Raw genomic sequence first — 11861 nt, 5'->3', positions numbered from 1 at the left:
AAATGTTGGTTCATGTAAATTCTTTTGAGTGGTCACTAGTGCACTATATTCCTCAGGCATGCTTTTTAGAAGTATGGCAAGTGCATCCTTTTCACCTATCTTGATGCTTTTCTTTTGCTTATGAATTGAGCTAGTGAGTCATGAAATTTCATCTCTAAGCCATAAAATTCTATTTTCAAATGGATTTCTTGATTCTTGGCCTTGGAACCAAATATTAAATTTAACTCATTCCATACTTGTTTTGCTGTGGTTTTGGAATCAATGTGATGAATAAGGTTGGTGCCCAAGTGCAATCTAATTAATAACAATGCTTATTCATCTCTTTCATTCCAATAAATAATTAGTTGGATCAACGGGTGCATTCTCCTTAATTAATTTTCACGGCTTCTTGTGCATAAGAAGATACTTCATTTGTGTAGCCGAGGTGTGAACCCTTTCCTAGTGAACCTTTCAATTTGTGCTTGTTTTGATTTTTATAAAGCTCTTACCAAACTGAGTGTAATGTGCTTCAATTTGGCAGTTTCTAGTTGCATACAATTTGGCAATGTAGTGAACTTTTAAAAGCAAACACACATAATGATGTGATTTGAATGCATGTGAGTTTTTGCAAGTGTCAAATGCCACCCCCACTCATAAGTTACAACATCAATTTTTTCTTTGAACTATTAATTGACTATAAATTACACTAATTGAGTCGTAATCCTAAATTAACAGCAGTTGAATTTGGAGGATTCAATTGATAAAATTGGAGAGGTTTTGATGGGGCTTTTTGCATAGGGGACTTGCCCTAGATGAAAGGAAGAGACTAGGCATGAATCTCTAGCTTCATCCTTCTCTATAGCCCTAAATGTGCAAAGAAAGAGGCGACAGCTCTTTTGCTCCACTGTGCATCAACCAGTGGACCAAGTAGCTCAAGATTTGAGCTATGAGTAGCTTAAACTATGCCTAAGCTTGCCCTAAGAGAGCTTAGGCCAATTGTGAGCCTACGCGGAGAATGGCGCGCTAGTAGAACTATGCCAATTTTGAGCTACAGGCAGTGATTCACAAGCAATTACTCCAAGGGCTAGGGTCACCTTGAGATGAGAAATATGAGAGCTTGGAAAATGATGTAAGGAGTGTGGAGAGCCAGTCCTTCAATCTCAGCCATCGTAAGGATTGAGAAGATAAGGTTCTAATCATCTTGATGATTGGTGCCAATGATGCTTGGAAATTACTAATACAAGAAAGACAATAGTGTGAGATGGCTATGGGGAGATTTGGAGAAGCTCAAAGGGAGAAAGTGGGAACTCTGATACCATGTTGACAAACATATCAAGCTATGGTGTGATTAAGATAACCTAAGGTGGGTGTTGCCTAAGCATTCTCATAATGACAAACTACTAAATTCATTAAGCAAGAGGACTTAAGCACACTTAGGCTACAAGATTGAGACTTGTACTCATATAGAGGCTTAAGAGCTTGCTTGATCTCATTGCTTGGAAATGACCCCTTTTATATGGGTATGATACATCATTGCTTTGCTAACTCATGTGGGATAAAGTGGCCTCGATGATGTGGCTCACTCCTCATGATTTCTTCCTCTACTCATACCTTGCCTCTATATTGTGCTCAAGGCACCACAAATATCAACACAATGATGTCATATCTTTTGCGAGAAGAAAAGTGTTGTTTTAGAAAAATGACTTAACTTAAAAGGGCATCCACGAGTTCAGCCATTGAGGGATTCCATGTTTCTACAAAATTTCTAGAGTTGGTGGCAGTAGTAGGCATTGAAAGGGATCCAGTCAAGGGCTAGATTTTGGGGCGATGCTATCCAAAATCTATCACGTGGGGATCTCTCCTCTTCGCTCCTTAGGTACTCTTTACGAGACTGTTCACAAGGGCATCTGTCCTTGTACTACAAGCCATAATCCATTCGCTTACTCTCTTCCAACTAGCTTCCATAGTTGCGAGAAATATGGCATAGATGTAGAGAAATGAGAAGAATACAAGATGCTCCAAAAGTGAGCTATAACACTATCTACATTTAGGATTTCAAAACCAAAGATTTAGGGTTTGCAAAATCTAAGAAAAGAGATTAGGTTAGGGTTAGGGTTCTTATCGTAGAAATTCAGAATATAGGGGAAACTAGGGTTAGGGATTTTGCATAGATGAAGGCCTTAGGGAGGCCTTTCCATAGAGGAAAGGGTAGCGAGAGTGGGGAGCCCTCTCTTCTTCAAGGAAAGGATAACCCCAAGTAGTTTCCAATCATCATGGCCTCTGGGAGGGGTAGAAAGTGATGAGAAGTTGCACAATTTGCTAGATTGGCATTCTAGAGAATGGACTCCATGCAACAACAATGATAGGAGGAGATCCATCAATTTGCTAGAGCAGCATCCCCAAGAATGGAGAATGGACTCCATGCAACAATTTGCTAGATTAGCGTTCCCGAGAACATGCAACAAACGATAGGAGGAGCTCCATCAATTTGCTAGAGCAGCATTTTCAAGATTGGTTTTTGTAGGCTGAGGTGGCATAATCTCGTGAATATATATTATACAAGATAATGCTAGATAAATTTAAGGCCCTGAACTTTCCTCTCACTACCGGAGGCCATGGATGGATGTGGTGGTGGAGACATCCATTCTAGCATCGTTAGCAATTGAGAGGGCCAAGTGGGAACGGGATGCCATGCAAACGACAGCTAGGAGGGCCATGTGAGGATGAGAAAACCAGTGTCCATTCCTAGCCATTGTGATGGTTGGGAATCCTATCCAAGATCCCATGGGGCTTTGGGGGGATGCTAGCCCGCGCTGAATATTATGCATCTATGTGGGGATGAGGTGCAAGAGAGAGGCGTAGCACAGACCCATGTCTAGGCACACTTAGACTCACTCACGCATCAAGTAGGCATGTTAGGCCTCCTGTGTTGCAAGAGGGGTTGAGTGATTCTGAGTGCCTCTTGGGGTTTCCCTCCCCACCTTTCCGGCGAGATCGTCATGTGGAAACGTGACCAACGGAAGGGACCAGTGGAAACGGCAGAGCTGCGGGCCGGCAAGCCATGCCGTGTCGACGGGCCGAACCGCTGGGACATGGAATAGTCATAAGATGGAAAGCCTTGAGTCTAGGCTGTGGAGCCGGGCCGGGCATGAAGGTAAGTGAAGGGTGGTTCCTCGCAAGGAAAACGCGCCATGACACGCTCGACGAGATGGAGCCGCGCTATGAGATAGAATGGTTGGAAAGGCCGCCTAGCGGCTAGATGTCTGAGTCTTGATCCTTCGGGCTTGTGACACTTGGTATCAGAGCATGGTTCATTTTGGAAGCCAGTGAGGGGCGTGTGATGTCAAGACGGCAAGAAGGGAATAAACCTTGAAAACTACAAAAACGGCAAGTCGAGTTGTGACTATGTGACGGCCCACGAGTTGACGGCACGAAAAGTCGTTGACTGAGATTTGAGCCTCAAGATGATGGAATTTTCCCATAGTTACGTATACCTATCACGAGCAATGGGAAGAAAGGCAAGGGATGGCGTGGTTGGTCAAACCCGCTGAGACCCCAAGCTGCCTACACGGGGCATCAGAAATAATTCAGTGCCCGATGGGGGCCCGAACGATGGAATTTGGGGACATACTTTATATGCGAAATGATCAATTTTTCGAGTAGATTGTAGCCATGCAGTTTGTTTGAAGAGATTCCAGAGTTGACCAACCTGCTGTGTGGCCATCAAAATGTTGGGTTGAATGCAAGGTAAGGTATATGGTGCAAGTCTAGCTGAAGATGTTGGCACGGGCCTACGTGGTCCAAATGCACTCAAGTAGATCAGAGATACATGCGATTTGATCCTGGTGGGGCCGACAACAGTTCAAGTAAGATGAAGAGCGGGCTTGGGATCTCACGGAGTAACCACCTAGGGAAGGTGACGCTTTGAAGAAAACGATGAAGGCAGGCAATGAAGATAGAGTGGCACTTTATGGACTGGCAGCACCCAAGAGTGGGACCGTAGGCTGGTAGCCACGAAAAGGTCAAAGAGAGATGCAAGCAAAGGGGCCGCACATGCAATTATAGCACCGATTATGGGACCGGGTTTGCTTATGCTAAGAAACTTGATGCGGCAAAATGGGATGTCGTGTTGGTGTGGTGCCTAGGATCAAAGAGCAGAATGCAAGCCGCTAAGCCAATCATTTGGGAGAATGTATGTGGCAAGATGCCCGCAACAGCAAGACCTGCCACCTCTCAGCACGATACAAACGAGTTTGGCTAGAGGAGCTGAAGCCCCTTTAGATCACAAAGGATCATGTCTTGGGCAGATGTAGTAAAGTAGAAGCCAAGGCTCCTTCGCAGTGCAGAAAACGGGTTAGACCGAAAGAGTTGAAGCCCCTTCAGTTTAACAAGGATCAAGTCTTTGGTGAATGCATCAAAGCGGAAGCCCACACTCCTTCATAGTGTAGAGCATGGGATAGGCCGGAGGAGCCGAGTCCCTTTTCAAATCATGCAGGATCAAGTCTTGGGTGAACGCAGCACAACACACAGACACTTCTTCACGGTGCAAAACACGGGTTAGGCTGGAGAGTCGAAGCCCTTTTCAGATCATCCCAGGACCACTTTGGGTGGAGAAAGCATGCAATCCCTCTACTCCTTCACCGTGCGAAGTAGGGTGAGACAGAAGGTGTCAACATCCCTTTCAGGTTTTCAAGAGCCAAGCAACCTTCAAGAGAAAGCCCACAAATCTACGCAACGGTAACCAACCTAGAATATGTAATGATGGTGGCAAAGCATGAGGTGGTGGATGCGGGATGCTAAAGCCACGCTCGAAATGGGCATGCGGGTGAGGTAAGACCAAAGAAGGCACCGACAAATCCATGACCCCCTAGCAACACCGTGGCCGGGCCACCCAAAAGAGGCGCACCAGGCCGCACCATCGAGGAAGACTCCGCTTGGGTGAGGGTAAGTCCAAGGATGGCACCAAGAGCCCCGAGCCATGCAGGCTGCAAGAGCAGCACTCCGGACCAAGAGTGGTCGTGTAGCCATTAGAGGTGCACGAGCTGCCTAAATAAAGTAGTACTGAATAAAACTGCACTCGGGTGAGGGTAAGGCCGAGCACGACACCAAGAGCCTCGGGTCTTGACAGCAATAAAGAGAGTGGGCCAAGCAATGGTTCCATCCAAGTGGCTATGCAGGCCATCAAGTGGTGCACAAGGTCACCATGTGGGCTGTCAAGTGGCGCACGAAGTTTCACCAACTAGGAATACCAAGTGCCACAAGCACTTTGGGGCCCATGACGGCTCAAGGTGGAGCAATCCGGGGAGGGCAAAGTTTCTTTGAGCGGCAACAAGTGCCAAATCTGGTCAACAAGGGCTATAAGGCACAGAGTTATGTGACTTTGGAAAGCAGGTTTGATGAAGGCGACTACATGCAAACTCTCAACTGCAGGACAAGGACCGTAGTGTCGAGCATATAGTACTCTGTATGAGAGGGTAAACAGGTAAAGCTAGAGTTGACCAGGTGGGTCGGAGTTGTGTAGCTCCAGAGTTGGATGGCTTTGGAAAGCAGGTTTCATGAAAACGACTACATGCAAACGCTAAAGTGCAAGACATGGACCGTAGTGTCGGGCACATAGCACTTTGTGTGAGAGGGTGAACAGGTAAAGCTGAAGTTGTGTAGCTCCAGAGTTGGATGGCTTTGGAAAGCAGGTTTCATGAAGGCGACTACATGCAAACGCTAAAGTGCAAGACATGGACCGTAGTGTCGGGCACATAGCACAATGTGTGAGAGGGTGAACAGGTAAAGCTGGAGTTGTGTAGCTCCAGAGTTGGATGGCTTTGGAAAGCAGGTTTCATGAAGGCGACTACATGCAAACGCTAAAGTGCAGGACATGGACCATAGTGTCGGGCACATAGCACTCTGTGTGAGAGGGTGAACAGGTAAAGCTGGAGTTGGACAGGTGGACCCGAGTTATTTGGCTCTACCAAGACGTACGGAAGATGGAAACAATTGTTTGTGTAAAGTGGCAGTTGTGCAAATGGTTGGGTGAGGTGAAGTGGCAGTCGTTTCACTGAAGTCCAAAGGGAGACTTGGTCTAGGTTACCTAAAGATGGAAACGACTGTATGTGCAAGTGACAGTCCAAAGGGAGACTTGGTCTAGGTTACCTAAAGATGGAAACGACTGTATGTGCAAGTGACAGTGTGCATGTAGCTGGGTGGGACAGAGTGGCAGTTGGCTCAGTGAAGTTCGAAGGGAACTTGGTTGTGGAAAGCACTCAAATCTAGCCAAAGGGCAAAGAGGGTGCAAAGCAGGAGGGTACAACCCGAGACGAAGTTCAAGAAGGTGAAACTTGGGACTTAGCTGACCAAGAAGAGCTTGTTGGAATGGTGTCAAAGAAGACTGGAATCTTCACAGTACAGCATGACACATTCTGAACTTAAGGTGTAAGGTGATGGTGTAGAGTCAGGAAACAAAGCTCATGTAAAGGTTGTCAGGTGTCATGGTGGCCTAAGCAGGACTAAGTGGATGGACTTTGTGCCTTGGTGAACAGGAACATGTAAATCCAGACATGAAGGTCTAAACCGCTTGAACAGGTTGGTTGGATCCAGCATGGCAAAGGGGGTCTTGGTGTTAAGGCAAGCTAGAGCACTCAGTCAAGCTGAACCAAAGCTAAAGAGGTGTAAAGGTTCGAATGCCAAAAGAATCGCAGTGGTTTCACTTGGAGTCAGGTGGGGCCAAAGGCACTTTTGTCACAGAGGATCAATGCACCCATGTACCAAGCAAGTTGATTCAGGGCAAGAAGGTTTAAGGCAACCAAGTGCAAGGTTGGAAATGGTACAAGATGGGGCAAACCAAGCTAGTGTTAGTGAGGTGGGCAACTCTTGTCCATGAAGATTTTGCATAAAGAGCTCAAGGGGCATCGACAGGCAAGCAACAAGGCTCACAATAAAGCTCCAAAGAAAGGAATGTGAAGTCAGAGTTGAAGAAAAGATGTTGCAACCAAGTTGGCCTCAACTCGGTAGACAAGTCTCTACTTCCATGAAGGCTTATGCATTCCAAGCAAAGATGCATTGCTTAAGGTAATCACTCTTACTCAGCTCAGATAGGAGCTTCGACGAGACCACATAGTCACCTCGCCAACTTTTGGGGGATTCGGGGGACTCTAAAGAAGGGGCTTGAAGATCAGGCCATATTAGATGAAAAAGAGAAAAATACAAAAATGTGCATCGTCTTTTAATTTGTATCGGGTTAGACACTTATGTTGCTCATGGCTATAAAGCAAGGTTAAGACCTCCCACATTTATTACTTTAGCCCCATGTAGGCACAAAGATCATAATTGAGGGTTATACACTCAACCTTGTTTCAAAGGCAATTGACGAGGGCGTCATTTCCATAAAGGGGGGTGTATGTGACAGTTGGGAATCCTATCCAAGACCCCATGCGGCTTTGGGGGGATGCTAACTCACGCCGAATATTATGCATCTATATGGGGATGAGGTGCAAGGGAGCGACGTAGCACGAACCCGTGTCTAGGTACACTTAGACTCACTCATGCACATCGGGTAGGCACGTTAGGCCTCCTGTGTTGTAAGAGGGGTTGAGTGATGCTGAGTGCCTCTAGGGGTTGCCCTCCCCACCTTGCTAACGAGATTGTCGATGTGGAAACGGGACCGACGAAAGGGACCGATTGAAACGGCGGAGCCACGGGCCGGCGAGCTGTGCCGTGCCAACGGGCCGAGACGTGGCTGGGTCTGCGGGACATGGAACTGTCTCATAGGATGGAAGGCGCCGGGCTGGGCATGAAGCCAAGTGACGGGTGAGACCCTGCACGGAAAACATGCCATGACGCGCTCAACAACCGATGGAGCCGCACTATGAGATGGAACGATTGGAAAGGTTGCCTCACGGCTAGATGTCCAAGTCCCGATCCTTCGGGCTTGTGACAGCCGTCATGAATGTTGGGGGCGGACACGTCAGCATCAGTATTCTAGGGGGAATGGTCTTTACCCGGTCGTTTTTTGGAAACCGGCTTCGAAACATGAAGGATCAAGATTAACACGTGAGGCCATAACCATACATGAAATTCTATTATATGTCACTCCGTTGTGAGCCATCGACCCCGCCACATGTTCATGTCCACACCTATGCCGCCTCCAAAGCTCTGCGCTCTGGATTCTCACGCAGTAGATGAGGGCTTGCAAAAGCATCGACGACGCCAGGCAGAAAACTTTCAAGATCTCGACTGGAAGAGGCGGTTGCCCTTCGGAGCCTCTTCCTCCTCCACAACTCCGAGGGGCACCAGCAGAGGGCCATGGCGTTCTTCCTTTCTCACCGGCAAGAGGAGGAGGAGGAGGAGGAGGAGGAGGAGTGGTGCCTGGCAGCAGCCATTCCTTGTCGGCCTTGTATGTATCTCTTCTGCAGGCGTGCAGCAAGAAGAAAGCCCTGGCGGAGGGGAAGCAGGTCCATGGTCTCATGATCGAGTGTGGACTTGAGCACGAGATCCATGTGGGGAATCTCCTTGTCAATCTGTACACCAAGTGCGGGAGCACGGCAGACGCCCGGCACGTGTTTGAGAGCATGCCCACGCGTGACGTCTTCACATGGACCATGGTGATCGCTGGCTATGCCCACCCTGGACATGCTGACGAGGCTCTCACGCTCTATCGGCGAATGGAACAGGAGGGTGTGAAACCTGATAGAGTCACCTGCTTAACCATCCTCAAGGCATGTGCCATCCAAGGAGCTCTGCATCAGGGTAAGCAGATCCATTCTTTCATATTCAGGAGTGGAATAAACCTAAGTGTTACTGTGGGAAATAGCCTCATTGACATGTATGCCAAATGTGGAAGCATAGAGCAGGCATGGCAGGTATTTGACACAATGCCAAACAGGGATGCCATTTCTTGGAACATAATGATTGCTGGTTGTGCCCGGCTAGGGCATACAGATGAGGCCTTCAGTTTTTTCAGGAGTATGGAAAGGGAGTGCTTAGAGCCAGATGAGGTTACATTTTTGAGCATCCTCAAGGCTTGTACCAGAATAGAACAAGGCAAACAAATCTATGATCATATTCTGAGAAATGGATTAAAGCTCACCACTTTTGTGGGGAACACTCTTATTGACTTGTATGTTAAATGCAGAAGTGTGGTCTATGCACGGGAGGTATTTGACAAAATGCTTGACCGAGACACACTCTCTTGGACAATGGTGATTGCTGGATATGCCAAGTATGGATTTACCAAGGAGTCTGTCATTCTCTTTTGGGGGATGGCACAGGAAGGAGTGCTTCCAAATGAGATCACCTTTGTCAGCACACTGAATGCATGTTCAGTTCTGCAAGAAGGAAAGCAGGTCCATGCACAGTACATAGGAAGTGCATTTCCACCAAATCTGGTTATAGGAAATACCCTTATTGACATGTATGCCAAATGTGGGAGCCTGCAAAATGCTCACATGGTTTTTGACAAAATGCTGGAACGAGATATCATTTCATGGAACACATTGATTTCTGGATATGCCAGCTTTGAACATGGTGAAGAGGCCTTCAATCTTTTTTGGGAACTTCAGCAGAAACACTTGGAACCTGATGCGGCAACCTACCTGAGCGTCCTTAAGGCATGCACCTGTCTAGGAGTCCTAGAGTATGGCCACTCAATTCATGCCCATATTATTGAAAGAAATTTGGAGATGGATGTTGTTTTGGGAAGCACTGTTGTTGATATGTATGCCAAATGTGGGATCATAGAGGATGCTCGCTACCTTTTTGACAATATGGCAAAGCATGATGTGGTCTCATGGAACACTATTATGGCAGGTTATGTGCAATATGGGCAAAGTGAGGAGGCTTTTCAGCTCTTCAGGCAAATGGAACAGAAAGGGCTGAAGCCAGATGCTGCCTCCTTCTTGAGCCTTCTCAAGGCATGTACTAACGCAGGATTTTTGGGCGAAGGGAGACAGATTCATGCTCTGATAATTGAGAGTGGATTGGAGGCAAATCTATTTTTGTCTGTCTCCCTTGTTGACTTGTATGCCAAGTCTGGAAGCACAGAGGATGCCTGCCAGGTGTTTGATGTGATAGCCAAGCGTGATGTTGTTGCTTGGAATGCAATGATAGCAGGCCATGCTGAACATGACCATTCTGAAAAGGCTCAAAAACTCTTCGAAAGAATGAGGCACGAAGAAGTAACTGCAGACACAGTCACTTTTGTCGGTGTCCTCAAGGCATGTGCTAGCCTGGCTGCCATAGATAAGGGGAAGGATATCCATGATGACATTATCAAGAGAGGATTGGAGGATGATGTTTATGTGGGAAGCACCCTTGTTGACATGTATGGTAAATGTGGAAGTGCACAGGATGCATATCTAGTTTTTAGGAAAATGTGTGAGCGTGATGTGGTCACATGGAATGCAATGATTGCAGGTTATGCTTTACATGGCCTTGCCAAAGAGGCTTTAGAGAATTATCACCAAATGCAGCTAGAAGATGTTACAGCAGATTCAATTACCCTGGTCAATGTCCTCTCTGCCTGCAGTCATGCAGGCCTAGTCATTCAAGGTTACGTCTACTTTGAGTCCATTAGAAAAGCAACTATTAGCACCCCTACGGTAGATCACTATGTCTGCATGGTTGATCTTCTTGGCCGTGCAGGGCTCTTGCAGGAGGCGCTGAACTTTATTGAAAGCATGCCAATACAACCTAGTGCTGTGGTGTGGACAGCTTTGCTAGGTGCTTGTAAAGTATTTGGCAATATACATCTAGGACTGCTTGCTGCAGAATCTGTTCTTGAGTTGGATCCAAACAATGATATTACTATTTTGCAGCTCTCTATCCTGTATTACCAGCAAGGGTAGGGAAATCAATGGCTCTGCAAAATTTTCCACTGGGGTTTGAGGTTGACAATGGTGAGTTCTATGCACAATTGCCAGAACTTTGACAGATAATGTTAATTTAACCAGCAAATTATGCAGCAGATATGATCCTCAAAATGTCTGGAATTGGCTGAAATGAAACTGCTTACACTACGTTGTCATGACCGGTTGCCTGCACAAAAACAAATTGGTCCTTAGGTAGTGAGAACTGAATACAAATATTCACACCCAGTGGTATGACATGCGGGAAAACAATGTTGTCATCCCAGGGGAGTGCAATCAGCGGGGACTAACCAACTTCATATTAAGGTGAGAGAGAGAGATTTTGTCACCAACATGAAGTCTTTATGAAGAGCATACAAGGTACCTTAATGGTGATCTTTTAACAATACATATAGATCTCGTGTTTTTTTCATTATCAAGCTGATCATGCAGACCTTTGCCCGTTGGACCAAGAGAAAGGTGGGGCACCTCAGAAAGGTGTGAGGATGGAGGAGGGAGGCATGATCATTGTCATTTTAGAATGCACCCACCCCTTGTTCATGAGCCTCCTAAGGAGGCGGTTTTCTTGAGTAGGTTGATGGTTGATGGGTAAAAACAAAGAACTTATATTGTAATCATCTTATAACTGAAGAATGATAATGATATGCCTATTGAATAAACAATTGAAATTGTAAACTAGAAGATAATGATACGTTTGATAACACAACTTTAAAAAACTTTACAGGTGAAAATTGACCCAGTTGACCCTGTATGTTCATGGGAGTTGATTCTCTTGAGAGTCAAAAGAAGTGCAAGTGTGAGGCCTATCATTCTCATATTCTAAAGGGGAAATTTAAGGTGAAGTGCACCTAGAAACATGGTTATTGTGAGTGATGTGAATTAAAGGTGTTATATCCAAAACTATTATGGGCGTAGAGTTTGTGATGAATTGGTGGATACCGCCATGGTCAATGCACACATTCAATGTTCCTTGATCCATAGAAGAGATTATCTATTTGTAAAAAGTTGGCACACTTCATTGCTGAA

General features: G+C 46.2%; 1 protein-coding gene across 1 annotated transcript; it reads left to right on the top strand.

Moving 5' to 3' along the window:
- The first annotated feature begins 8025 nt into the window (after nucleotides 1-8025).
- Nucleotides 8026-11494, top strand: LOC147620622 (pentatricopeptide repeat-containing protein At4g39530-like). Its single transcript, XM_086824870.1, has one exon. The coding sequence runs from the start codon at nucleotides 8151-8153 to the stop codon at nucleotides 10812-10814; it is 2664 nt and encodes an 887-aa protein (XP_086680996.1). The 5' UTR covers nucleotides 8026-8150; the 3' UTR covers nucleotides 10815-11494.
- The last annotated feature ends 367 nt before the right edge of the window (nucleotides 11495-11861 follow it).

Source organism: Cibotium barometz, chromosome 31, assembly GCF_041138505.1.
Source record: "Cibotium barometz isolate CiBa-2024 chromosome 31, ASM4113850v1, whole genome shotgun sequence".
Taxonomy (NCBI): Eukaryota; Viridiplantae; Streptophyta; class Polypodiopsida; order Cyatheales; family Cibotiaceae; genus Cibotium; species Cibotium barometz.
Note: the sequence above shows the minus strand (reverse complement) of the source record. Positions and strands in the feature narration are given on the sequence as shown.

Excerpts from the sequence above, each read along its gene's own strand:
- LOC147620622 (XM_086824870.1), top strand. The coding sequence starts at position 8,151 with ATGAGGGCTTGCAAAAGCATCGACGACGCCAGGCAGAAAACTTTCAAG.